We start from the raw sequence: 25,764 nt of genomic DNA, 5'->3' as shown, positions 1-25,764 counted from the left end.
GAGAAGCAACCTAGGATTAAGGAGAAACTGTTCCTAACAGTGAGGACAATTAACCAGTGGAACAGCTGGCCTCCAGAGGTTTTTAAGAAGAGACTGGACAGTCCTGTAATGGTATGGGGTCTCCTGTTCCAGAAGGGGCTGGACTAGCAGACCTCCAAGGTCCCTTCCAACCCTGTTATTCTATTAATTCTGAGACTCTTTTTTCTTGTCCTGCCTTCTGAAGCTTTGGAAAATAAGTCGACCCCCTCCTCATTTCCTGACAGTGAGAAGAATTAACCAGTGGAACTGCTTGCCAGCAGAAGTTGTGGTTGCTCCTAAAATGGAAGTTTTCCAGAAGAGACTAGACAGCCATTTGTCCAGAATGGTGTAGGGTCTCCTGCTTGAGCAGGGGGTTGGACTAGAAGACCTTCAAGGTCCCTTCCAACTCTGTTATTCTTTTAAATCCTCAACTTCTTTGCTCCTGCAAATATTCTAACTCCCCTTCTTCAACTGGTAGTTGCAATGTGTAGATTCCTCTTTCAAACTGGGGAGGTGGGGGAATACGATTTTGGCAATGATTGCCGCGTTGAACATTTTATGCGTTTGGGTTCAACTGAATATTGGAAGGGACCTTGTAGGTCATCTAGTCTAACCCCCTGCCCAAACAGGAGACCCCCACACCATTTCTGACAAATGGCAATTCGGTCTCTTCTTGAAAGCCTCCAGGGATGAAGCTCCCACAACTTCTGAAAGCAACTGCTGTTCCATTGACTGATGGTTCTCACTGTCAGAAAATTTCTCCTTATTTCCAGGTTGAATCTCTCCTTGATCAGTTTCCATCCATTATTCCTTGTCTGGCCTTGGAAAATAGCTTGACCCCTTCCTCCTCTCTGTGGCAGCCCCTCAAATATTGGAAGATGCTCTCCTGTCTCCCCTGGTCCTTCTCTTCACTAGACTAGCCAGGCCCAGTCCCTGCAACCGTTCATCCTATGTTTTAGCCTCCAGTCCCTATCTTTGTTTCTCTACTCAGGGCCTTCTGCCTGAAGTGATGCCAAGCAGCTGGGGAATGGCAGTCTGGCACAAACCACTGCTCCTCGCAGCAGGAACTGAGTCTGCCCTCTGAATGTCTTGTTGCACCCAACCAGTGGAGTTCCAGACGGCTGCTGTGGGGGCTGCATGGAGCCCCTGGGTGAGCCCTTGCCCGGGTGCCAGTTCTCCCTGCAGAAAGGGGCAGCCCTGCCCATTGGAGGCAGGTCAGAGGCCTGACATCCAGGAGAGCAGCAGGGACACCTTGGCCTCCAGCACCAGGACCTGGTGGCTCCACTCCCATCCGGATGAAAGCGCCATCCATCACTTCTGCCCTGGGAGATGCCAACCAAGCCCTGCAGGAGGGCAACATGTCAATGCTGGCACCGCTCGCCTTGGTGGGAAACTCCGGGTGCCTGGCTGATGGAGGGAACTGGGGGGGACGGACCCACTCCCACCCCCATTGTCTGGCCAGGTATATAGGGCAAGGGGGGCTGGCTTGGCCTCCTCCAAGCCTCTTTGGAGCAGCAGCATGAAGTCTCAGGCCTTCTGGCTCCTTGTGGGGATGGTCACATCCACGGCTGAGCGAGGGAGGGGAGGTGAGTGGGTACCTTTGCAGCTCTCCAGCCGGAGGTGAGGCCCAGCCTTGGGGGGGGGTGTTCTTGCTCCAGGCCCTGAATGCCCTCCCCAGGGGCAAGGCACCGAATGGGGTTCTGAGCCCAGGAACCAGCAGTTCCCACGGAAGGAGTTCCCGGGTGTGGCCCCTCCCTGGACTTGGTAGCTGCAGGAGGGACCCCAGGGAAAAGATGGCACAGGGCAGACGGAGGGGGTGGGGTCCCTGGCGAAGAATTTACAGGGATCCCTACCTCAAAGCAAGACTCCAAGTCTTTGGCATCGGTAGGTCCTTTGAGGAACTACTAGGCTTCCTGGGTTGGGGGAGAGGAAAGGAGGGGTCCAGGTCTCCAACTTGGACCGCAAGAAGCCTTCCCAGCCTTGGCACCCCCGTCCCATCAGACCTGACTCCTCTCTGCCTCCTCTTCACAGCTGCCAAGGGAGCAAGCCCAGGCCCCTTCCGGTCTCAGGAGCCAGTCCCAGGGAAAGTTGGCCGGTGCCCAGCGGGAAGCGCCCAGGAGCCCCTGCCCTCCAGGCTCTACTGCCTCTCAGACGCTTCGTGCCCGGGGGGCGAGAAGTGCTGCAGCCTGGGCCGAATGAGGATCTGCACACAGCCTGCGCTGGGTAGGGGGGCTGCAAGGGAGGGGGCTGCCCTGTGACTCGCCCCACAGGGCCCCTCGCCAGCCTGGTTCTCAAGGCTGAGTAGAAATGGTTTGGGGGGGCAGAGGGCAGTGCACCCACAGTTGGGCTCCCCTGCTGAGAGGGGCTGGGCGTCAGCAGGCCATGCAAAGTCCTGCCTCTTTCTTACGTTCGTCTCACCTTGGTGGCTGCCATCCTGCCTGCTTTGGCCGTACCTGAGAACCCGGCTGGAAGGGGCCCACAGACACACTGTGGAGGTGATGCCACCAACAGGGACCAGCTACAGGTAGTCCTCAACCTATGACCGCAATTGAGCCCAAAATTTCTGTTGCTAAGCGAGACAGTTGTTAAGTGAGTTTTGCCTCATTTTATGTCCTTTCTTTTTTTTTTATTGAAAAAGTTTTTCAAATACAAATTTCCCCCCCCCTTTTCCCCCCCTCCTCCCTAACCCCCCCTCCCCCTCCCCTCCCCCTGTGGCTTCTCCAAAATGAAACCCAAATTCATAACAGATTATATAATATTTACCATCCCTTTGCTCCACCCCCCATACGCTGATCCTTTCTTTCTAATAATATTATTATATCCCCCTTATACTATACATTTCAAAATAACATTCAACTGTAACATTATATAATAACTCCTAATTTAACATAATAATATTATTATATCCCCCAGTTTAGCAATTTCTACTCATAATCTACCCTTTTCCTCCTCCCCCATACATATATCTCTTAATTCAAATCTGAAGGTTGCTTTGAAATGTTATATTAATATATGTAAAAGATTTGAATTTTATGTCCTTTCTTGACACAGTTGTTAAGTGAATGGCTGCTGTTGTTAAGTGAGTCACACGTCTGCTAAGTGAATCTGGCTTCCCCATTGACTTTGCTTCTCAGAAGGTCACAAAATGGGATCACGTGACCCCGAGACATGGCAACCGTCATAAATATGACTCGGTTGCCAAGGTCTGAATTTTGATCACGTGACCATGGGAATGCTGCAGTGGTCATAAGTGTGAAAAACGGTCATAAGTCAATAAAGGAGAATATTTGTAGCTCAAGGTTAAAATAAGGGAACTCTGCCGCTCTCTGAGCTCGCTTCATTTCTTGCAAACGTTTCATGACCCAACTAGGGAACATCCTCAGTGCTAGAAGGGAGCGGGGGATACAGAGAGGAGGAGGAGGAGGAGGACTCTGGGGTCCTTGGTGCTCTCTGAGCTTTACAGTAATGGCCAAAATTGGGGAAACCTTTTGGGAAAAGTGTATTATCCCCGTGTCAGTTAATACTTCGTTGGGTAACCTTTAGCATGAATGACGGCCTTACAACATCTTCCCATGGGGGGGACCCAGTCTTTTAGTTCTGCAGCTGTTCTAACGTGAAACCAAGATTGGATGATGGCTTCTATTAACTGGGTTTTATTGCTGGGTCGCTTCTGACCTCAAAAATACACTTTTCCCAAAAGGTTTCCAGAATTTTGGCCACGACTGTATGGTTTTCTTGGAGACATTTCATTAACCAAGTAGGGTACATCATCAGGGTTAGAAGGCAGGTGGGTTAACTGCTGATGTTACCTAGTTTGGCTAATGAAACGTCTTGCAAAAAGCCACCAAGCTCAGAGAGCACCAGGGACCCCACAGTCCTCCTCCTCCTCTCCATAATCCTTCTAGCACTGATGATGTTCCCTAGTTGGGTCATGAAACGTCTGCGAGAAAACAGCCAAGCTCAGAGAGCTCCAAGGGCCCCTCAGTCATCAGTTACTTTTTTCAGTGTCATTCTAACTTTGAACCGTTACTAAATGAATGGTTGTAAGTCGAGGCTACCTGCATTGCTCTGGGCCTTTTGAAGAGGGGGGTGGGCTTCTGCCCCCATTGGCAAAAACGGCTCAGTCTCTCGGCCAGCTGCCAAGCCAGGCCAGCCTTTCCCAGGGCTGGGGGCAGGACCGAATGGAGACCAGGATGCTGGGATGCAGCCTGCCTGCCAGTCTGGGATGGGCAAGGGGGCCTTCTCTTCTGCCCCTTCTTTTACAGTAAACCCCGGCTACTGCCCCACTGCCTGCCCCACGGCCCTGGAGCCCTGCCGGGTGTCCTGCCTGGATGATGTCGCCTGTGGTCCCGGGGAGAAATGCTGCCTCCAGGACTGCCAGCTGCGGTGCGTGGTGGCAGAGCGAGGTGAGGGGGCCTAACGTGGCTGGGCAGAGGGAGGGTCTCCTGTGGGGGTGGGGAATGGGGGAGAGGGGCCACTCCAGCAGCTGCTGTCCAGCCAGGCTCGGGGTCAAGCACCACAGGGCAGGCACCTACCCTGGGCAGGCTCTGCTCATCCCTGGCATCTTCCCATCTTTGCCGCAGTCCGACCGGGCCTCTGCCCGAGGAGGAGGGTGCTGCCCACCGGGACCCCCTGCCCAAACCGATGTGAGGATGACAGAGGCTGCCCCCCAGGCCAGAAATGCTGCTTCACCGGCTGCGGCTTGGAGTGCCTGCGACCCAGAGCAGGTAGCACCTCACTGAGCTTGAACTCCCCCCGCCCTGCCCCGCCTTCCTGACTTTGGCACCTGAGACAATGGCTTTTAGGAAGAACAAAACGAAGAAGGAGAGACTGCCAGCTTTTTGCAAAGAAACGCTCCTTGGCAAGCCAAGCTGTCCTTGGCAAGGAAGGCTCCCTGCCCCAGGGGCATTCTTTGCAGGTGGAAAGCAGGGGAAGGGGTCCATCTGGGCCTCTGCCCCCTGCCCAGAACACAAAAGCAGGTGCTTTGGCCGCTGGACGGCATCCTGGGAGGGGGGAGATTTCGAGCAAGTGGTGGTGTTTCTTTATTTTTTTTTCTTTCCAGACATTTTCATTAGGTGATTAAGTATTATAAAATACAAAATATGAAGGTAAATAAAAGAACAATGAGGAGGGAAGGAAAGAGGGGAAGAAAAGTGAGGAAAGAAAAAGAAAAAGAAAGATTGACTTCTGACGGTCTCTGCTGCAGTAAAATAAGGCACTGGCATCAAATCACAGCTTTTTGTTTTCCCATAATAATATGAACAAGTCATTTCTATAAAGGTCTATCCATCTAATCTGTAAAGCCCAAAGCCAAGGGGCCGTTTCTGAGGGACCGCACCCACCAGAGGGGCCTGCTCCGTAGCGGCTGTTTGGGGGTCTCACAGCCAGAAATGGATCTGCCAGGCCGAAGAGGGGCCCTCCTTGGCTGCAGGGGAGCCTGGTTGCCCACTGAGGGCCCCGAGGGGATATACAGTAGTCCTCGACTTACGACCACAATTTTAGCCCAACATTTTGTTGCTAAGTGAGACAATTGTTGAGTTTTTCTCCATTTTACGACCTTCCTTGCCACAGTTGTTAAGTGAATCTGGCTCCCCCGTTGACTTTGGTCACCAAAGGAGATCACATGACCTCAGGACACAGCGACCGTCATAAATATGAGTCAGTTGCCAAGAATCCAAATTTTGATCACATGACCCCAGGGATGCCACAGCAGTGGTAAGTGTGAAAATCGGTCCTAAGTCACTTTTTTTAGTGCCATTGTAACTTCGAACGGTCACTAAACAAGAGGTTGTAAGTCAAGGACTAGATGCATTGGGGGGGATCGCTGCACTCCAAGCCCCCCCCCCATCCCCACTGCACCCACCCCACTGCAGGGCAAGGAAATGGAGGGGACCTCGCCTGGCCCCTTCCCCAGCCCTGCCAGGTGGGCACCCAAAGGAGGTCAGATGGATGAGGAGACAACCTGCCCACATAAAGAATCCCACCCCCCAGATTTTTGCATCGACATTGTAACGTGATAGATCTCAGGGCAGGAGCCTGGTAGATTGATTCTGTTTTCTTAATCCTTCACTTTAGAGCAGGGGTCTCTAACCTTGGCGGACTTCAACTCCCAGAATTCCCCAGCCAGCAAAACTTTAAGCCTGGCGGATTTCAACTCCCAGAATTCCCCAGCCAGCAAAACTTTAAGCCTGGCGGATTCTGGGAGTTGAAGCCCTCCAGGCTTAAGATGTCCAAGGTTGGAGACCCCTGCTTTAGAAGAAATGACAAGAAGACTGTCATTTGTCTTTGGAAGCCCTCCCCTTGCCCACCCGCTTCTGTGCCCCAAGGCCACGGCTCTCCCTGCCCCACATCCCCTCAGGTTTTTTTCCTAGAAGCACCAGATCCGCATTGATCTCCTCCACGACTTCAGTCTAGATCAGGCGTCCTTAGGCTTCGCCATTTGGTGTCCCGAATGGTGTCCTGGAAGTATCTCTCTTTTTTTCCCCCAGAAGATCCTGCGGTTTGCACAGACCCACCGACAGCAAAATGCCAAGATCGCTGTAGAGACGACTCCGATTGTGCAAAGGAGGAGAAGTGCCGCCCCACGGCTTGTGGCTTCCAGTGCCAAGGGCCTCCTCCAGGTACGTCCTGGCTTTGCACAGGCCTCCCAGGGACCTCACTCCAAGCCTAAGGAAGTGGAGGGGAAGACCTCTAGTGGCCAGTGCAGTTCTTGCTTTCTCGAAGGACGTTCAGAAGAACATAACGTTCTCAAAGGACGTTCAGAAGAACACAATGAAGCAAGTGGGAGGGGAGGGGAGGGAGGGGGAGGGAGGGAGGGAAGGAGGGGCTGGGCAGGGATCCGAGGCAGAAGGGGAGCCCAGGTGCTTAATAGGGGGTGGGGGGAGAGGCAGGGGCTTCAGCCTACTCTCTGATTGCAGGAAAGCCTGGAGTGTGTCCCTTGCTGTTGCGGGGGTCTCTGGGACCATGCGTGGGAAAGACGCTGAGAAACTGCACTCATGACTTTGACTGCGAGGAAGCCAAGAAGTGCTGTTCAAACGGCTGCAGGATGGTCTGCAAGGAGCCAGGGGAAGGTCAGCTGGCCAACTGGGGGTAGAGAGACCCTGAAGCCTTCCTCCTCCTCCTCCTCCTCCTCCATTTCCCACTCGGTTCTGGCATCTCCCCAAAGCCCTGGGAAGCCCGGGGCTTGGGGCCGCCACCATCGGTTCCCCAAAGAAAGGGAATGTTCTGAAGGGGTCAAGCAAGGGTTCCTTCCTCAGGGTCTTCTCCTGAAGAAAAGAGCCAGCACCTTCTCCCCTCTCTTCTCATTGGTCTTTGGAATGCTTGTGATTTTTATGCCTTCCTCCTCTTCTGCCCATCCGTTGTCTGTTTCCGTCTCTTCTGTTTTCTCAAAGAAAAGTTTTAGATTAGTAATTTTCAATGGGTTTTTTTGTAACAATGTCATAGCAGTTACATTTACCCAGAATGGAGAGACAGGAACCTTCATAAGTCCCTCTATAAATTCAGACTTCAGGTTCTGGGGAAAAATTTGCGACCATTGAGAGGAACAGGTCAATTGTTTATGTTTTATGATTATGTTTTATTAAATTTGTATACCGCCCTACTTCCGAAGGACTCTGGGCCGTGAACAGGCACAGAATAAAATACATAAATACAAAAGTTAGAAACAATTTAAAACCGAATTAAATAGTTTAGCCCAAGACAATTAAAAATCCCAATAATTTAAAACAAATTAAAATTTCAGTTTAAAAATTTAAAAGAAAGGGGAGAAAATTAGGCCAGGCCGGCTTGCTGGAATAGGAGGGTCTTAAGAGCACGGCAGAAAGTGTGCAGATCCAGGATCCTCCGTATCTCCGGGGGGAGCTCGTTCCAGATAGAGGGTGCCCCCACAGAGAAGGCCTTCCCCCTGGGGGCCGCCAGTTGACACTGCTTGGCCGACGGCACCCGGAGGAGCCCCTCTCTATGATAGCGTACCGGCCGGTGGGAGGCTGTTTGTGGTAGCAGGCGGTCCTGTAAATAACCAGGTCCTAAGCCATGGAGCGCTCTAAAGGTGATAACCAAGACCTTGAAGCGCACTCGGAAGACCACCAGGAGCCAGTGCAGCTCGCACAGGAGAGGTGTCACACGGGAGCGCCATGTTGCTCCCATAACCACCCGCGCGGCCACACTCTGTGCCAGTTGGAGCCTCCGGGTGCTCCTCAAGGGGAGCCCCATGTAGAGAGCGTTGCAATAGTCCAGGCGGGAGATGACGAGGGCATGAGTGACTGTGTGTAGGGAGTCCCGATCCAGAAAGGGACACAACTGGCGAATCAGGCGAACCTGACGAAAAATCCTCCCGGTCACGGCCGTCAAGTGCTCTTCTAAAGACAGCCATGAATCCAGGAGGACGCCCAAGTTGTGAGCCCTCTCCATGGGGGCCAGCGATTCGCCCCCAATAGTCAGTGATGGCACCAACTGACTATATCGATCAAAGGCTATTGCTGAGCACATTGTAAGCCGCCCTGAGTCTTCGGAGAAGGGCGGCATATCAATCAAATTAAAAAAAATAAAAAATAAAAAATTAGCTTTGGGATATAAAGATTCACGAATATTGAATGTTTTGAGATGTGACGTTAGGTTTGAATAGGTGGTTTTTGGATTATTGGACAAAAGAGGGACAAAATATAACTAAATGAGATGCTCAACCAGCAAGAAATGAGTGGAATTTTGGAAGAAAGTATTAAGGATACTTTGACAAGAAGCTACAAGTAGATTATGAATAAAATGCAGAGCATAGATGGAGAGCTGGAAAACATGATACAAAAGACAAGGAGTGACCAAGACGCCCAGGGAGAGGAGGAGCCAATTGAAAGAGTAGATGAAAAAACAAAACAGATAAACCAACAAATAAAACAAGATGACAAGAAGGAGATAACAACAAAAATAATAATGACTGATGAAACAAGTCGAGGGGGGAGTATTTTAAGGGAATTTTAAAAAGGAACTGGAGTTGCAGGGTTAGGGTTAGGGTTAGCCTTTTTTGGGAGAGAGATAGGGGCAAGAGGTGATATTTTGAAAATTAGACAATGGAAAAGGGCAGAGAAGGGAGAAATGTTTAAAATGATTGGTCAAGATGTGGAAGCAGATAGAGATAAAGATCCAAGAGAGGAATATGGCAGGCAAGCTAAGAAACGAAAAATTAAAGCTTTAAAGTGGGCAAGAGACGATGGATAGAAAGGGAATGTTTTTTAATATAATAGTGGCATAATTAAAAGTTAGAATAGGGATGGAAACTAGAAGGGGGGGACTAATGAAACTAAGGGTTAGTCAGGGAGGAAGAAAGGAGGAGAAGGAGAAAGGAGGGGGAAGTAGTAAGGAGCAGGAGCAGGAGAAAAGAAAGTAAGAAGGAAGGAAGGAAGAGAGGGAGAGGGAAGAGACTGAGAAGAAAGATTGCTGTATAACAAAAAAGAGGAAATGGAAGAAAGGCAACTCCGAACACACATATAAATATTAAGATAAAGAAGGAATTGTTAATAAATAAAAGAGAATAAATGTGAACAAGTAGAAAAATGAGAATTTGAGAGCGAATGAAGATGTTGTTTATACAAATAAGCATAGAAATATTGAGATATGAATTAAAGAAAAAATAGGGAAAAAAGGGAAAATTTTGGCAAAATTGTAATTGAGTAAAATGTATTTGAACTTGAAAAATTGCATAAGATAAGATATGGCCAATACTCTGTTCAAAAAAAGATGTAGGTGAATGTGGAGGGAAAAATTCAATAAAACTTGATTCAAAAAAATCCAGCTTTCCATTCAGGGCCCTCAAAGGAATTGCTGACCTCCATTCTCCTTGAGAAGTTCAACCTATCAGTTGAACTACATCCTACAACTGTGCACTACATCCTACAACATCTTGAATCTCCAAAGACCTACACAAGGGTCCTCTTTGTAGTCTTTAGTTCAGCATTCAACACCATCATTCCAGACACTCTTCTAACTAAGCTAAACCAGCTAGCGGTACCTGAACACACTTGTAAGTGGATCATAAGCTTCCTAACAGACAGGAAGCAGCAGGTGAAGCTAAGCAGAATCACATCAGATACCTGTACAATTAGCACAGGGGCCCCCACAAGGCTGTGTGCTCTCCCCACTTCTCTTCACTCTCTACACCAATGACTGCATCTCAAACGATCCATCTGTTAAACTACTGAGGTTCGCAGACGACACAACAGCAATCGGTCTCATTCGAGACAATGATGAATCCGCGTATAGAGGGGAGGTTGAACAACTAGCCTCATGATGCAACTGGAACAATCTGGAACTGATCACACTCAAAACCATAGAAATGGTGGTGGACTTTAGGAGAAACCCTCCCATACTACCACCTCTTACAATACTAGACAACACGGTATCAACAGTAGAGACCTTCACAATTCTAGGTTCTATCGTATCTCAAGACCTAAAATGGACACCTAACATCAAAAACGTCATCAAAAAAGCACAACAAAGAATGTTCTTTATGCACCAACTCAGAAAGCTCAAACTGCCCAAGGAGCTGCTGATACAGCTCTACAGAAGAACTATTGAGTCTGTCATGTGCACCTTTATAACTGTCTGGTTTGGTTCTGCAACCCAACAAGACAGATACAGACTTCAGAGGATAATTAGAACTGCAGGAAAAACAATGGCTACCAACCTGCCTTCCATGGAGGACCTGGATACTGCACGAGTTAAAAAGAAGGCTGTCAAAATATTTACAGACCCCTCGCATCCTGGACATAAAATGTTTCAACTCCTACCCTCAAAACGACGCTATAGAGCACTGCACACCAGAACAACTAGACAAAAGTAGTTTTTCCCCAAACACCATCACTCTGCTAAACAAATAATTCCCTCAACACTATCAAACTATTTACTAAGTCTGCACTACTATTAATCTTGTCATCGTTCCTATCACCCATCTCCTCCCACTTATGACTGCATGACTGTAACCTTGTTGCTGATATCCTTACGATTTATATTGACTGTTTCCTAATATGATTTGATTGCTTAATTGTACCCTATGACTATCATTAAGTGTTGTACCTTATGATTCTTGACGAATGGATCTTTTCTTTTATGTACACTGAGAGCGTATGCACCAAAGACAAATTCTTTATGTGTCCAATCACACTTGGCCAATAAAAAATTCTATTCTATTCTATTCTATTCTATTCTATTCTATTCTATTCTATTCTATTCTATTCTATTCTATTCTATTCTATTCTAATCAGGTGGCATCTACAGAGGGATGGCCACTTCTGGTCACTCAGGGGCTGCAATTGTAGAATTCATACCGCTAAATGTCTATGGAGATTCTGCGTCATCCAGGTCATAGTTGTCCCAAAGGTGCTTTTTTTCAAGAGGCAACTGGATTTTCTGGGTTTTCTTTGAAGGCGTTTTGCTTCTCATTCAAGAAGCTTCTTCAGCTCTGACTGGATGGTGGGGAAGGGAAGGATTTATATGCAACTGTTTGCAAGGAGTATAAATCCTCCCATTCTCCCCCCCCTCCCATCCAGTCAGAACTGAAGAAGCTTTTTAGATGAGAAGCAAAACGTCTTCAAAGAAAAACAAGGAAGTCCAGTTGCCTCCTGAACAAGCACCTCTGGGATAACCAGACCTCTGGATGACAGAGAATCTCCATAGACATTTAGCTATGCAATTTGGGATGACGACCCTTTGAATGGTGCATGAGAATGAACAGATTTCCAGAAAAATTGCAGACTACAGGAACCGTTTGCACTTCAGTTTGCGATGCAGACAAAATACAGACTCATCCCCAACAGCCTGCACCTGCGCACAACAGGGGAGGGACACAGGGCAGAAAAACATTCTGCAGAAAGCCCACCCACAATAAAACAGATCAATTTCACAACTGAGGTTTTGAAAGAGGGGGTGGAGCACATACTCCAAGAGCTGAAATCGCTTCTACCAACAGAAGTATTGGAACAGGTCACAGAATTTATAAAGAAGGCACAACTAACGCAACACCACAAGAGCAAAGAACGACAAAAAGGCAAATTTTCTACCCGACAGCTTAGGCAGGAAGTCCAGTTGCCTCTTGAAAAACCACCTTTGGGGCACTAGATTAAAGTAGGGGTGGGGTAGATTGTGGTTCCTTGTGTTGTAGGACTCAGGCAGTGAATTGGAGCCAGCCCCAGTTATTGGGCCAATCCAACATGTTAGGCCACAAAATGGGTGATATCTGTGGAGATTCTAGGTCATCCAGGTCTTGGTTGTCCCAAAGATGCTTTTTCAAATGGAAATTGGGCTATGTCTTGCCTTGAAGATGTTTCGCTTCTCATCCAAGAAAAACTCAATGGAAGAAGCTTCTTAAATGAGAAGCGAAACGTCTTCAAGGAAAAACATAGTCCAGTTGCCTTTTGAAAAAGCATCTTTGGGTGATGCATGGTTTCAACATGAGACCTGTGAATTATTAGCCCAAGTTAATAATTTGGGTTAGCATGTTGCATGATATCATCCACAGGGACGTTCGGCATTGTTGGAATTCCACTTTAGTTGCAACATGATTGGGCTCAGGTCTTTCTGGCAACCTTCTGAAAACTCCTGGAGGAATCAATCAGGTCCCCCCAAAATAAGGAGAGCAAATGCAGTGCTCATCTTCAAGAAGGGGAAGGAGGAGGACCCGGGGAACTCTAAACCCTGTCACTTTGATGTCTACACCAGTCCAAATCTTTGAACAGATTATTCAGCAAAATCTTATCAGAGCTTGGACAAATAGGCAACAAATAACAGAAGCCAACATGAGGTTGTGTCAGACTGAACTTTATCTCCCTCTGAAAGGGTTACTAGATTAGAGAAATGTTGTGCACAATGGATTTTGGCACAGCCTCCGAGAGAAGAGCTTTGTTTTTCTGCTGAATAAAATGAGAAAATACGGCCTAGACCAGGGGGTCTCCAAATCTGGCAACTTTAAGACTTGTGGACTTCAATTCCCAGAATCCCCCAGCCTTCCTTCTTCTTCTTGTGCCAGGTCTGTCATCGGACGATCGTGTTGGTGATCCTATTTTTATCAACAGCCTCACAAAAAAGGGCTGCTGAGTTTTATCCAAACCAGGCCCTTCGATTCTGAAGCCACAATGTTCTTCTTCTGCCTGCACCTCGTTTGCCTTCAATCTTTCCCTGGAGGATTAAGTGAAAGATGACGTATTTTTCCTGGTCACATGTCCAAAATATTCTAACTTCCTTTTTTTAATGTTCTGCAATGGCTGGGATGAAGAAGCTGAAGGATCTCCATCAAGTCTGCAGATGAGCCCAAGGCAGGAAGGGATCAAAGCAAGCTTGAGTGATGGGCGGATGCTTGGATCCTGAATGAGCAGAGGAATTCCTTCCTCCAAATGTCTCCCTGTGCCAAGTAGCTGCCAGCTGTTGGATCAAGCCTCTTGACCAGCCCAAGTCAAATATTATTGTAATATTGTAATGTTTTATTCTGTACCTTTTACTTGTTCTAAACTGCCTAGAGTTGCCTCTTGGTGAGATGGATGGTATATAAATTGCATAATAGATAAAATAAAATACACGAGTGCTTTTTCCAAGACTCAGCTCTAAGAAAAGAATAAAGGGAAATGGTGTTTTGAATTTTCTTACCCCAAAATCAAGAAGAGGCACTTTAACTTTGTGATAAGGAACTCAACAAGTATATAGAATACAGAATGACAGAATTGGAAGGGCCCTTGGAGGTCTTCTTGTCCAAACCCCTGTTCAAGCAGGAGACTCTGTACCATTTCAGACAAGGGGCTGCCCAGTCTCTCTTTGAAGGCCTCCAGTGATGGAGCACCCACAACTTCTGAAGGCAACTTCTGTTCCACTGGTTAATTGTTCCCACTGTCAGAAAATTTTTCCTTAGTTTTAGGTTGGTTCTCAGCTTGATTAGTTTCTCCCCATGCCTTCATGTCCTTTGGAGAATAGGCTGATCCCCTGTTCTTTGTGACAGCCCCTCAGATATTGGAAGACTTCTGTCATGTCAGGGCAAGAAGCATTGGATGGCAACTAATCAAGGAGAGAAGCAATCTAGAACCAAGGAGAAACTTCCTGACAGTCAGAACAATTAACCAGTGGAACGACTTGCCTCCAGAAGTTGTGGGTGCTCCATCACTGGAGGCTTTCAAGAAGACACTGGGCAGCCTCTTGTCTAAAACCATATAGGGTTTCCTGCCTGAACAGGGGGTTGAACTAGAAGACCTCCAAGGGCCCTTCCAACTCTGTTATTCTGTTATTCTGCTAACCAGAATCTGCCTTTGGTGAGGACAAAGGGAAGGAAACAGAGGCTGAGTTGTGAGTGGCAGGCTAGTTGTGTAGACAAGTCTTCCTTCTACCTTCTGCAGTTGCTGGAAGATGGGGGGGGGTTTGAAGGGGAGGGAGAAGAGGATGTCTCTCTCACATTTCAGGAAAGTGTTGATGTCCCAAGTAAGGCACTCCAATTAACTCTGATTAAAGAGCTGCTAGCAGTTTCTGTCACTTGACTTGGCTGTAGCACAACTATTTTGGAGGAGGAAAAGGGTGTGACTGTTTTGCCTGACAGCCTGCTTAGAGAATAAGAAGTTTGTTACACATGAAATGTGTGCCAAGGTGCCATTCCCTCAACAGGGTTTCTCACAGGCTGGGTGCCAAGCAGGTTGGCTCGGCTTCCAGGAGGCTGAGAAGGCTCTTCTTACATACGTCCAAGGTTGCTCAGGAATCTGAGATTAGTTCTTATCCGAAGAGGGAATAACAGAGTTGGAAGGGACCTTGGAGGTCTTCTAGTCAACCCCCTGCTTAGGCAAGAAACCCTATACCATTTCAGACCAACAGCTGTCCAATCTGTTCTTAAAAGCCTCCAGTGTTGGAGCATTCACAACTGCAAGTTGATCCACTGATTAATTCTTCTCACTGTCAGGAAATCTCTCCTGAGTTCTAAATTGCTTCTCTCCTTGATTAGTTTCCATCCGTTGCTTCTTGTCCTGCCCTCAGGTGCTTTGGAGAGTAGCTTGACTCCCTCTTCTTTGGGGCAGCCCTTCAGATATCAGAAGACTGCTATCATGTCTCCCCTGGTCCTTCTTTTCATCAGACTAGATGTTAGATTGGCTCAGGGAAAAGAATACGCGAGCAGCGAGAGATCCGTTCAGCACTTTATTTAGGAGAATCAGAACTGCCGGCTGTGCTGCCGGGCTCGGCTTATAAAGGGAGCCAGCAGGCAAGCCGGCCAATGACAGATCATCAAATCTCCCGCCGATGGACTAGCCAATCCGGCGGGGATGCCCATATACGGACATAACACCCCTCCCCTCCTAGTTCTTTGTCCATCTCTCCGTTGGTCACGTATGTGACGTAGTCGCGCAGGAGGCAGGGCGCCTCCCCGTCCTATCTGACCTGTGCAGATCACTTCTTGCCTCGCTGTCGACCCGTGCAGACGAGGCTCTTGTCTCCCCCAGTTCCCGCCTTGGAACCGTCTGGGACTCGGCTGTCGAGTGTGCGGGCTCCAGCCCAGTACCTCCGGCTGGGTTCTCGGAACTCCCCGGCGGCCCTGGGAAATGATGCCTCGGCCGCTGCAACTCGCCGCTGATCAGGACTGGACGCCAGGGACCCGGTAGGTCGATGGTTCTCTTCCCTTCTCTCTGTGGCTGGTTTTCGGCGCAAACAGCATCCACTGTCATTCCGGTCCTTGGTCTCGGTTGTCGCTACAGCCGTTGTGGGTGACGTTGAGGGTCCTCGTGTTCTGGTGGTGGCAGTTGGCCTGCTCCCCCGGTGTGGAGCGGCCCGACCTTGCCGAGGTGTCGGAGGTCTCCCTCGTCTGGATGTTGTAGGCCTACCTTGTCTGGGTGTGGTAGGTCTACCTGGACTGGGTGTTGTCAGTCCACCTCATCGGGGTGGCGCAGGCCTACCTCATCTGGTTGTGGTAAGCCTACCTCATTGGGGTGGTGCAGGCCTACCTCGTCAGGGTGACACAGGCCTACCTCATCGGGGTGGCGCAGGCCTACCTCATCAGGGTGGTGTAGGCCTATCTCGTCGGGTTGGCGCAGGTCTACCTCGTCTGGTTGTGGTAAGCCTACCCCGTCGGGGTGGCACAGGCCTACCTCGTCTGGGTGGTGTAGGCCTACCTCGTCAGGCTGGTTTTCGCCATTTCTGCCGCTTTCCCTCCACTTTTTCCAGAGCTGGTTGACATGGCATTTGACTACCTGCCCGTCTCCCAGCTCCACTTGGTACGACCTCAGGCACGTTGTTTTGCTGATCACTCCCTTCAGCCACTTCAGAGGCTCGTGGAAGTTGAGCGCGTAGACCGAGTCCCCCTCGGTGAAGGTGCGCGGCGGCCGGGTTGCACTCGCTGGTTCTTGGGGGTTGTACTGGGGGTGTAGCCGGTCCAATGGTGTCCTCAGCTTCCTCTCCATGAGTAATTCGGCCAGGCTTCTGTGTGTGGTGGCGTGCGGGCTGATATACTGCGTGAAGAGGAATTTATCAATCCTCTCCTGCCAATCCCCGGTGCCCATCTTGGTGAGAGCTTCCTTGGTGAGCCTCACCATCCTCTCAACTTGTCCATTTCCTGCCGGCCTGTAAGGGGCAATGAGGGCATGGCAGATGCCCAGCTCAGCCAGGAATGATTCCATCAGCTTGGCGGTGAGCTGTGGCCCGTTGTCCGACACCAGGACGTCCGGAATGCCATGGGTGGTGAAGAGTCTGCGCAGGGCCCGGACGGTTGCCTCGGTGGTGATGGTGGGTATTTGGATGACCTCCAGCCATTTGGAGAATGCATCCACCACGATGAGGAGGTGTTTGCCTGCCATTGGTCCCGCAAAGTCGATGTGAATGCGGGACCAGGGGGCACTAGGCGTCTCCCATTCTGCGGGTTGGGCTTGTGCTGGCGCTCGTCTGACCTCCTGGCACAGGGCACATCTGGAGACCCATTGATCAATGTCCTTGTCCAGGACGGGCCACCAGATGTAGCTTCTGGCCAGCACCTTCATCTTCACGATGCCCGGGTGCCCATTGTGAAGGATCTCCAGGGTCCTCTTCTGCAGTGGTCGTGGTATCACTACTCTGTCGCCCCAGAGTAGGGAGCCCTTCATCGTTGAGAGTTCTTGCTGCTTTCTTAAGAAAGGGCTGAACTCTTCGCCCACTTTTTCTGTTGGCCAACCCCTCAGGACCCAGAACATGACTTGCCTGAGGGTCTTTTCCTTCTTCATGTGGGCTGCCACGTCCGTGGAAGATACTGGGCACTGTAGGTCTCCGTCGATGTGGAAAAGGCCGAGGGTGGGTGCGGGGTCTTCCACCGGTTCCTGCGTTGGGCACCTACTGAGGGCATCCGCGTTACTGATGGTTTTGCTGGGTCTGTGTGTGAGAGTGTACGAGTACCCGGTGAGGAAAATGGCCCAGCACGTCATCCTGGGCGACATGTATCTCGGTGTTTGTTTGTCGCCTGTGAAGAGTCCGAGGAATGGCTTATGGTCAGCAACGATTTTGAATGCCCTCCCATAGAGGTATTCATGGAAGCGCTTGATGCCAGCCACGATGGCCAAGACTTCCTTGTCCAGCTGGCTGTAGTTGTGCTCAGCTGCTGCCAGAGTCTTAGAGAAGAAGGCGATGGGGCCTTCTGTGTTGTTGGGCAGTCAGTGGCTGAGGACAACCCCGACTCCATATGGGGACGCATCACAGGTCAATACCAGCGGAAGCATCTCGTGATACTGTATCAGCACGCTGAGGATAGGAGCCCCTTGATGTTCTTGAACGCGGTTTCCTCAGCTCTATCCCACTTCCAAGGGACCGCTTTTCCCAGAAGGCGATGGAGTGGCTCAGAAACCATGGCTTTCTGTTTAAGGAAGACGCTATAGAAGTTTAGCAATCCTAAAAAAGCCTGAAGCTCTGGCTTGTTTTGGGGGGCCAGAGCTTCATGAATCCTCTTGACCTTAGATTTGGTGGGGTGTATGCCAGTGCTATCTATTAAATAGCCCAGGAACTCAACCTCCTGGACCCCAGTGATGCACTTTCTCTCCTCACACGCAGACCCTTCTCTTGGAACCGCTTCATGGTGAGCCTAAGCCGTTCCAAGAGTTGCGATCTGGAGGTGCCAGAGATTAGTACATCATCAAAGTACAGCACCACCCCTGGAATGCCTTGGAGAAGGTGCTCCATCATTGATTGAAAAATGCCAGGGTCTGCGCTGACTCCAAATTGGAGGCGGTTGCATTTGAATGCGCCCCGGTGGGTGACAATAGTCTGAGCCTCTGCAGTTTTTTGGTCGACTGGCAGTTGCTGGTAAGCCTGGGCCAGGTCCAGTTTTGCAAATATGGTCCCACTCCTGAGTGAATGCAACAGATGTTGCACCACTAGGACTGGGTATACACTCTGCTGTAATGCCCGGTTAATGGTGCATTTATAGTCGGCGCAGATGTGCACAGATCCATCATGCTTCATTGGGGTCACAATGGGGGTTTCCCATGCAGCATGATCGATTGGTTCCAATATGCCTTGGGCGATCAGTTTACCCAACTGCGCGTCTACCTTAGGCCGCAGTGCAAATGGAACTCTCAGTAGTTCTGTACAAGACGCAAGCAAAACTCAGCACACACAGTTCAGGACAGGAACCCTATGAATTGGGGTGATTGAGGTATCTAAATTGAAAGAGATGAGTTTCCCCAAGAATTTACCTAAGCTGCCATCGAAGACGTCCTTTAACTCTTCGAGGAGCTTGTCGAGTTCGTCCTGCCGAATCTGATGGATTCCTCTGATTGAGAGTCCTAGAGGTTTGAACCACTCCACTCCAAACAGGCTCGGACGGCTGTCCTTGATGATGGTGATAGGTAGGTCGCCCTTGAAACCGTGGTAGCTGATACTCAGTGAAGCTCTCCCCAGGACCCCGATGGGGTTTCCGCCAAAATCGACGAGCCTTGCGTGTAGCGGCTGCAGTTGGCTCTTTGAGATTTGCGGTTTCAGCTTTTTGAGCTGCTGCCAATCCATGATGGAGTAGATTGAGCCCGAATCTACTTCCATGGCACATGGAGTCCCTTCCATGTGCACAGTCACGATGAACTTTGCGGCATTGTGGTCATCGGTGTGGGCAATGGTGGTTTGGTGGACCGCTCTGCTTTGCGGGTACCCGTCTCCCTCGCACCTTGGTTGATAGGACCATCTAGATGTCCTCTGGTGATTGCGGTTTTCCAGCTTGGCTTTCTCCTGGATTGGTTCTGGAGCTCTGCAGGCCTCAGCGATGTGGCCTTTTCGCTGGCAACGGCAGCAGGTCGCATCTCTCCACCAGCATCTGGCTCTCACGTGGTCGCCATTTCAGCTGGCACAGCTCTCCCCTTGGCCGCCATTTTGTGTGGTCTCGCATCTAGGTGGTCTGGAGACTTTATGGACCACCATTTCCTCGTCCAACTCGGATCCCACGGGGGATTCCTCGGATGAGGTCTGGGGAGCTTCCTTGATTCTGTGGACTGCTTTGGCTCTCCGCATCGCTGCCACTGCCACCTCTGATGTTTCTGCAGCTGTGGCCTCTTCAATCACGTCTTTAAGCGAGACCTTTCTCCTGCTCAGCAACTTTCTCTGCAGGGAGATGTCCCGCATCCCAAAGATGATGCGATCTCGGATGGCGTTGTCCACGTGATCGAACTCGCAGTTGGCAGCCAACTTCCGTAGTGCCGCCACGAAGTCCTTTATGGATTCGCCCTCCTGTTGGTTCCATTGGCTGAAGGTGAATCTGTTCGCCATCAGTGTGCCAGTTGGTGCGTAGTGTTCCTGGAGAACGTCTTGGAGGTCGCTCCATGCCATGGTCTCGATGTCCTGAGGTGCCACGAGGTCGATGGCCATCTCCAAGACTGCCGATCCGCAATGTGCCAGGAACAAGGCTCGTTTGCAGTTGTCCTCCAGGTCTTCATAGCCGTTGCTGGTCAGGAATTGGTGGAACCTAATCATATAGGCTTTCCACTTCTCCTGATCGGGGTTGAATGGTGCCAACGAGATTTGTGGCGCTGCCATGGTTCTCATGCTATCAGCTCTAAGTGACTCCAGCTGAGTGACTTGCTCTGTTGAGTCCGGCTGGGTGGCGATCGTGCCACAAGGTTCTTCGCTGTGGTTCTTGAAATCCTTTGTCGCCAGTGTTAGATTGGCACAGGGAAAAGAATACGCGAGCAGCGAGAGGTCCGTTCAGCACTTTATTTAGGAGAATCAGAACTGCCGGCTGTGCTGCTGGGCTCGCCTTATAAAGGGAGCCGGCAGGCAAGCCGGCCAATGACAGATCTTCAAATCTCCCGCCTGTGGACTAACCAATCCGGCAGGGATGCCCATATATGGACATAACACTAGACATACCCAATTCCTGCAACCATTCTTCATATGTTTTATCCTCCAGCCCCCTAATTATCTTTGTTGCCCTTCTCTGCACTTTCCAGAGTCTCTCTCTCTCTCTCTCTCTCTCTCTCTCTCTCTCTCTCTCTCTCTCTCTCTCTCTCTCTCTCTCTCTCTCTTTTATTGTGGAGACCAAAACTGGATGCAGTATTTCAAGTGTGATCTTACTAAGGCCTTATAAAGCTCTATTTGTGTGATCTTGATTCTATCCCTCTCTTAATGCAGGCTAGGACTGCACTGGCTTCTTTGGCAGCTGCCGTACACGGCTGGCTCATATTTAAGTGATTGTTCACCAGGACTCCAAGATGTCTCTTGCAATTACTGCTATCAAGCCAGGTACCACCTGTGCATTTGGGGTTTTTTTTTTTGTCTATATGTAGAACTTTGCCAATTTTATCAACAAGTTCAGAGAACACGAAGGACCCTTCCTCCTCCTCCTCCTCCTCCTCCTCCTCCTCCTCCTCCTCCTCTTCTTCTCTACTTCTAGCATTGATGATGTTACCTAGTTGCTAATGAAACATCTGCAAGAAAAGCGCCACACAGAGAGAACACAAGGACCCCAGTGGTCCTTGTCTCAGAGGGGCCCCTGGGTTCCTCCCCACCAAGGATTTGGAGCTGTTCACAGCACTCTGGACAGTCAATGGCTTCCCGGCTTCCCTAAAAGCCACCTGGACATCTCCCCGTCAGTAAGTGTGCATGAAAGGCAACCCCAATTCATGGCCTTGTAAAATATTGGCTCTCCAGAGTGGGCAGAGCTGCCTGCTGCCAAGGATGGAGTGGGGAGATCTACCTGGCAGGAGTCCTCCCCGTGGCCTTCTTCCAGGGGCCACCCTGACATGCCCCACAACCTTCAGGGAACACAAGATAAGCCTGTGGACACAACCAGGAATTCTGGGATTTGGCACCAGCAGGGTGAGGAAAGCAGGCTCAGAAGGTCTGGCCTTGGCCTCGAAGGCCGGGAGGTATATATTGCAAGCTCCGCCACAGAGGCTGGACCAGTAGAACTTCAACCATGAAGGGCCCCCTGGTCTGCTTCCTGCTCCTGGCAGTTACTTTTGCTACGGCAACTGAATGGGAGGCTGGTGAGTGCAGATTCGTTTCTTCCTGGGTGTAGGGGGGGGCATTGGAGGGGCACAAGGCAACCCCCCCCATTCCCTTAAATCTCCATCGCGATAACCTGGGAATCCACAGATCCACTCTGGAGAGAGTGCAGAGGAGAGCAACCAAGATGATCAGGGGTCTGGAGGCTTAAACATACAATGAACAGTTGCAGGTGTGTCTAGTCTAACAAAAAAAAGGATTAAGGGGTGACATGATAGCAGTGTTCAATATCTCAGGCACTGCCACAAACAAGAGGGAGTCAAGCTATTCTCCAAAGCACCAGAAGGAAAGACAAGAAGCAATGGGTGGAGACTACCATAATCAAGGAGGGAAGCAACTTAGAGCTAAAGAGAAGTTTCCTGACAGTTAGAACAACTAATCAGTGGGACAACCTGCCTCCAGAAGTTATAAATGCTCCAACACTAGAGATTTTTAAGAAGAGATTGGACAACCATTTGTCTGAAATGGTATATGGCTTCCTGCCTGAGCAGGGGGTTAGACTAGAAGACCTCTAAGGTCCCTTTCAACTCTGTCATTCTAACTAATTATTATTATAGATATAGCTCCTTGAGCAGCCCAGAAGGTATCTTTTGGGCAGAAGCAGCCCAGGCGACCAACACTTGCTCCACATTTGTGGAATAACTGCCCTCCCCCCAGGAGACAGAATGTTGGAAGGGACCTTGGAGGTCTTCTAGTCCAAACCCCTGCTCAAGCAGGAGACCCTACAGACTGATGCTTCCATAGGACAATGTTTCCTTGGACAACTGAGAGTTTAGATGGTTGACAGCACAACAGAACAAAAGTTCCTGTTGGATCAGCCCAATGGCCCATCCAGTCCAGCTCTGGAGCCCCAGAGAACCCTCTGAAGGTACCTCAGATTGGGATTAAGAAACCTGCTTCCTCCACCATTAGATCGCCTGCATGATCAATAGCTACTAATCATCAGTGTAACGTTCCTTTCCTTGAGTTGCCTTTTGTCACATCAGTGTTGACAGCCATCTCTACAACTTCTGGGAGAGAACTCTTTAGCATCAGAAGGTATCTCCACCATTGGGTCCCATCTACTGATCCATTGGATTCTATCAGGATCATGGAGGAGACACATGGGGGGGAGTGGGAGGTTCCTGCTCCTTCACTCATTTTATAGACCTAGAATATCTGGGAGGCTTTCTCGCCTCTTCTCCTAACTCCAGAACCCGGTGGGATCAACCGTTATTCTCAAATGTGGAGGGGACAGAAAGAACCAGTGGAATTCATGGCCACAAAATGGGAAGCTGGCCACCAGCTCCATTGAGTTGTGGACTGAAGTGCCAATGGTGCTTTTTCTAAAAGGCAACTGAACATTCTTGGATGTTCATCCAAGAAGCTTGGAAGGAAGCTTCTTGGATGAGAAGTGAAATGGAAAAACAAAGGAAATCCACTTGCCTTTTGGAAAAAGCACTTTTGGGACAACCATGACCTGGATGATGGAGAATCTCCATAGACATTGTGGACTGAAGAAACAGAAAGACTTACATTAATGACTAGGGGAGACAGACTACTAATTACACGTTGGTCTTGGATGACCAGCTACTGGGAACAATAGAGGGAGGGATGATGGTGGGCTTCCCAGAGACATCTGGGGAGCCCCTGTGGGCTCTGTTCCTTCCCTAGCAATTTAGCCCTCCCTTCCCCATGCAGTATGAGACTGGGCAGAGAGGGGGCTGGGCTGCTCCACTTTGCACAACTGGTGGGTGTGACACCAAGCCAAGAAGGAGAATAGGATCCACAGGGTTTTCTCCTTCTGTTCCTCAGCTGAGCAAAGAGTCTGAGACAATGAGAGATACTTGTTGGTGGAGAGATGGAAAATAATGGCAGTGTGGATGCACGCAAGCGCCCCCCCCACACACACACACACCTGTTCCTACATCTCCTTGGTTCTTCCAATAGTCCTCCCTCATCAGATTTGTCTTTTGGAAGAGGAAGCGCCCCCACAGAGCAACGTTGGCCGTGGGGCAGGCTAGCTTTGGCCTTGGGGATTGGCACTTTTGTCCAATTGGTGGAGCAGCTTTTGACAGGCCAGCCTTAGAACCGTAGAGGACAAACTCCAGAGGATGAAGGTCTCGTGTTTTGTCCCCCTCCTTCTAGATAACATTGTCCTCCGTGCAAAGGGACAGCAAGTGGAGCAACAGACCCCAGAACCACCAACGAACGACCCTTCTGGGCAGAAGCAACAGGGGAAAACTGGTAAGAGCTTTGCAGAGACCTGGTCCTCCTTGGGCAATTTGGTTGTGATCCAATCCTCATTTGTTCTCACAGCTGTTTCCACAGCAGGAGCAAACCAACCCATTTCTCCCTCTCTCCCTCTCCCTCTGAGGAGTCCTTGGAGCTCTCTGAGCTTGGTTGTTTTCTTGCAGACGTTTGATGACCCAGCTAAGTAACATCATCACCATTCCCTTTGGGTTGGTGGAGACAAGAGGGGGAGGAGAGTGGGGGGAGGAGGAGGAGGGGGGGGGAGGAGGGCTGTAGATGCTCTCCTAGTTGGGTTGTTTTCTTGAAGACATTTCATTGCCTGACTAGGGAACATTTTCAGTGCTACGGGGGGGGGGGGATTTGTGAAGAGGAGGAGGAGCGCTGCTTTGGCCAATGCTGACTGAGGTTGCTTCTCTTCCTCTTCAGGTCCCCCCACAAATGGCCAGTGCCCACCTACAATTCTAATTAATGCCACCGAGGTCTACTGTTCAGTGAATAGACGCTGCCCAGGGGATGAAAAATGCTGCCAAATTGGGAATACGGTGAAATGCGTCTACCCAAAAGGAGGTGGGTGAGCCCCTGTCCAATTTGGGGCAAGGCAGATGGAGGGTTGGGGGGGTGACAGTTTCAGAAGTGGAAGGAGGAGAGTCCGAAGGGATTTCCCCTTGTGTCCCAGGATCGGATTCTGCTCTTGCCAGGACTCTCCTTCCTGGGAAAGGGCAGAGTGCCACCCTCCCGGTGCTCCGGTGAAAGACCCCACAGGTAGGATTGTAGCACCCATTCCGGTGCCACCTCTACCAATGCCAATTGGCTGGGATAGCAGTTGTGCCCACCGGGCAACCTGAGGGCCACGTTCAGAGCTACCTGTGGGAGACCCTAGAAGACTTTCTTGGCCTGAAGGGCCCACTCTGTGCCCACCCTTCTCTTCCAGTCAATCATGGGTACTGCCCCAGGCCGCAAGATCAGGCCATCTACAAGAAGCCCTGTGTAGGAGACCACCAGTGTGGATGGCACGAGAAATGCTGCAGGACCGGCGGCCAGAAGAAGTGCGTTGCGGCTGTGCCAGGTAGAATCTCTATGGGGCACGTGTCCCCTCTTCCCAGGTGGTTCTCTCACAGTGCAGGTAGGTGAGCCCTGCAAAAATGAGGGCCCTCCAACTTTGGGGGGTACCACCGCCCATTGGGGCATTCAAAGAAAATGGCTGCTGTTGGGGACAGAGTTGACCATTGCTGAAATGGCTGCCTCATGGAGAGAGAGAGCCCATCCAGGATCCACGGTGAGCCACGGTGGCACAATGGTTAGACTGCAGTACTGCAGGCGACTTCTGCTGGCTCTCGGCTGCCTGCTGCCAGCATTTCGGCAGTTTGAATCTCACCAGGCTCAAGGTTGACTCAGCCTTCCGTCCTTCTGGGGTCAGTAAAATGAGGAGCCAGATTGTGGGGGGGCAATAGGCTGTCTCTGTAAACCGCTTAGAGAGGGCTGGAAAACACTGTAAAGTGATATATAAGTCTAGGAGCTAAGTGGGAAGGAAGGAAGGAAGGAAGGAAGGAAGGAAGGAAGGAAGGAAGGAAGGAAGGAAGGAAGGAAGGAAGGAAGGAAGGAAGGAAGGAAGGAAGGGGCAATTGGCTGTCTCTGTAAACCGCTTAGAGAGGGCTGGAAAGCACTGTAAAGTGGTATATAAGACTAAGAGCTAAGTGGGAAGGGAGGGAAGAAGGGAGGGAGGGAGGGAGGGAGGGAAGGAAGGAAGGAAGGAAGGAAGGAAGGAAGGAAGGAAGGAAGGAAGGAAGGAAGGAAGGAAGGAAGGAAGGGGCAATTGGCTGTCTCTGTAAACCGCTTAGAGAGGGCTGGAAAGCACTGTGAAGCGGTATATACGTCTCAAGTGCTATGGCTATCCTTCCTGCTAATCTTCTGGTGGGGTAGACATGTGACCCATCAAGCCACACACCCCAGGCTCAATTGCTGTGGAAACCCCTGAGCTCATCTGGAAATGAGGAGGAGGAGGAGGAAGCTGCCCCTCGGCTCTTCAAGATCCACCTTCCTCTTTAATTTAGTTTAGGCTCC

The 25,764-nt window shown here is 50.2% G+C and overlaps 1 protein-coding gene across 1 annotated transcript; it reads left to right on the top strand.

The window, feature by feature from the left end:
* The first annotated feature begins 1,537 nt into the window (after positions 1-1,537).
* On the top strand, positions 1,538-24,030 carry LOC117669579 (uncharacterized). The gene is made up of 8 exons (XM_087888857.1): positions 1,538-1,604; positions 2,050-2,241; positions 4,284-4,424; positions 4,602-4,745; positions 6,507-6,638; positions 6,936-7,088; positions 23,599-23,697; positions 24,011-24,030. The coding sequence occupies exons 1-8, from the start codon at positions 1,538-1,540 to the stop codon at positions 24,028-24,030; spliced, it is 948 nt and encodes a 315-aa protein (XP_087744983.1).
* The last annotated feature ends 1,734 nt before the right edge of the window (positions 24,031-25,764 follow it).

This window comes from Pantherophis guttatus, chromosome 3 (assembly GCF_059756535.1).
Source record: "Pantherophis guttatus breed Tessera chromosome 3, ASM5975653v1, whole genome shotgun sequence".
NCBI classification, from domain to species: domain Eukaryota; kingdom Metazoa; phylum Chordata; class Lepidosauria; order Squamata; family Colubridae; genus Pantherophis; species Pantherophis guttatus.
The sequence above is the reverse complement of the archived record's forward strand: the minus strand, read 5'-3'. Positions and strand labels throughout refer to the sequence as shown.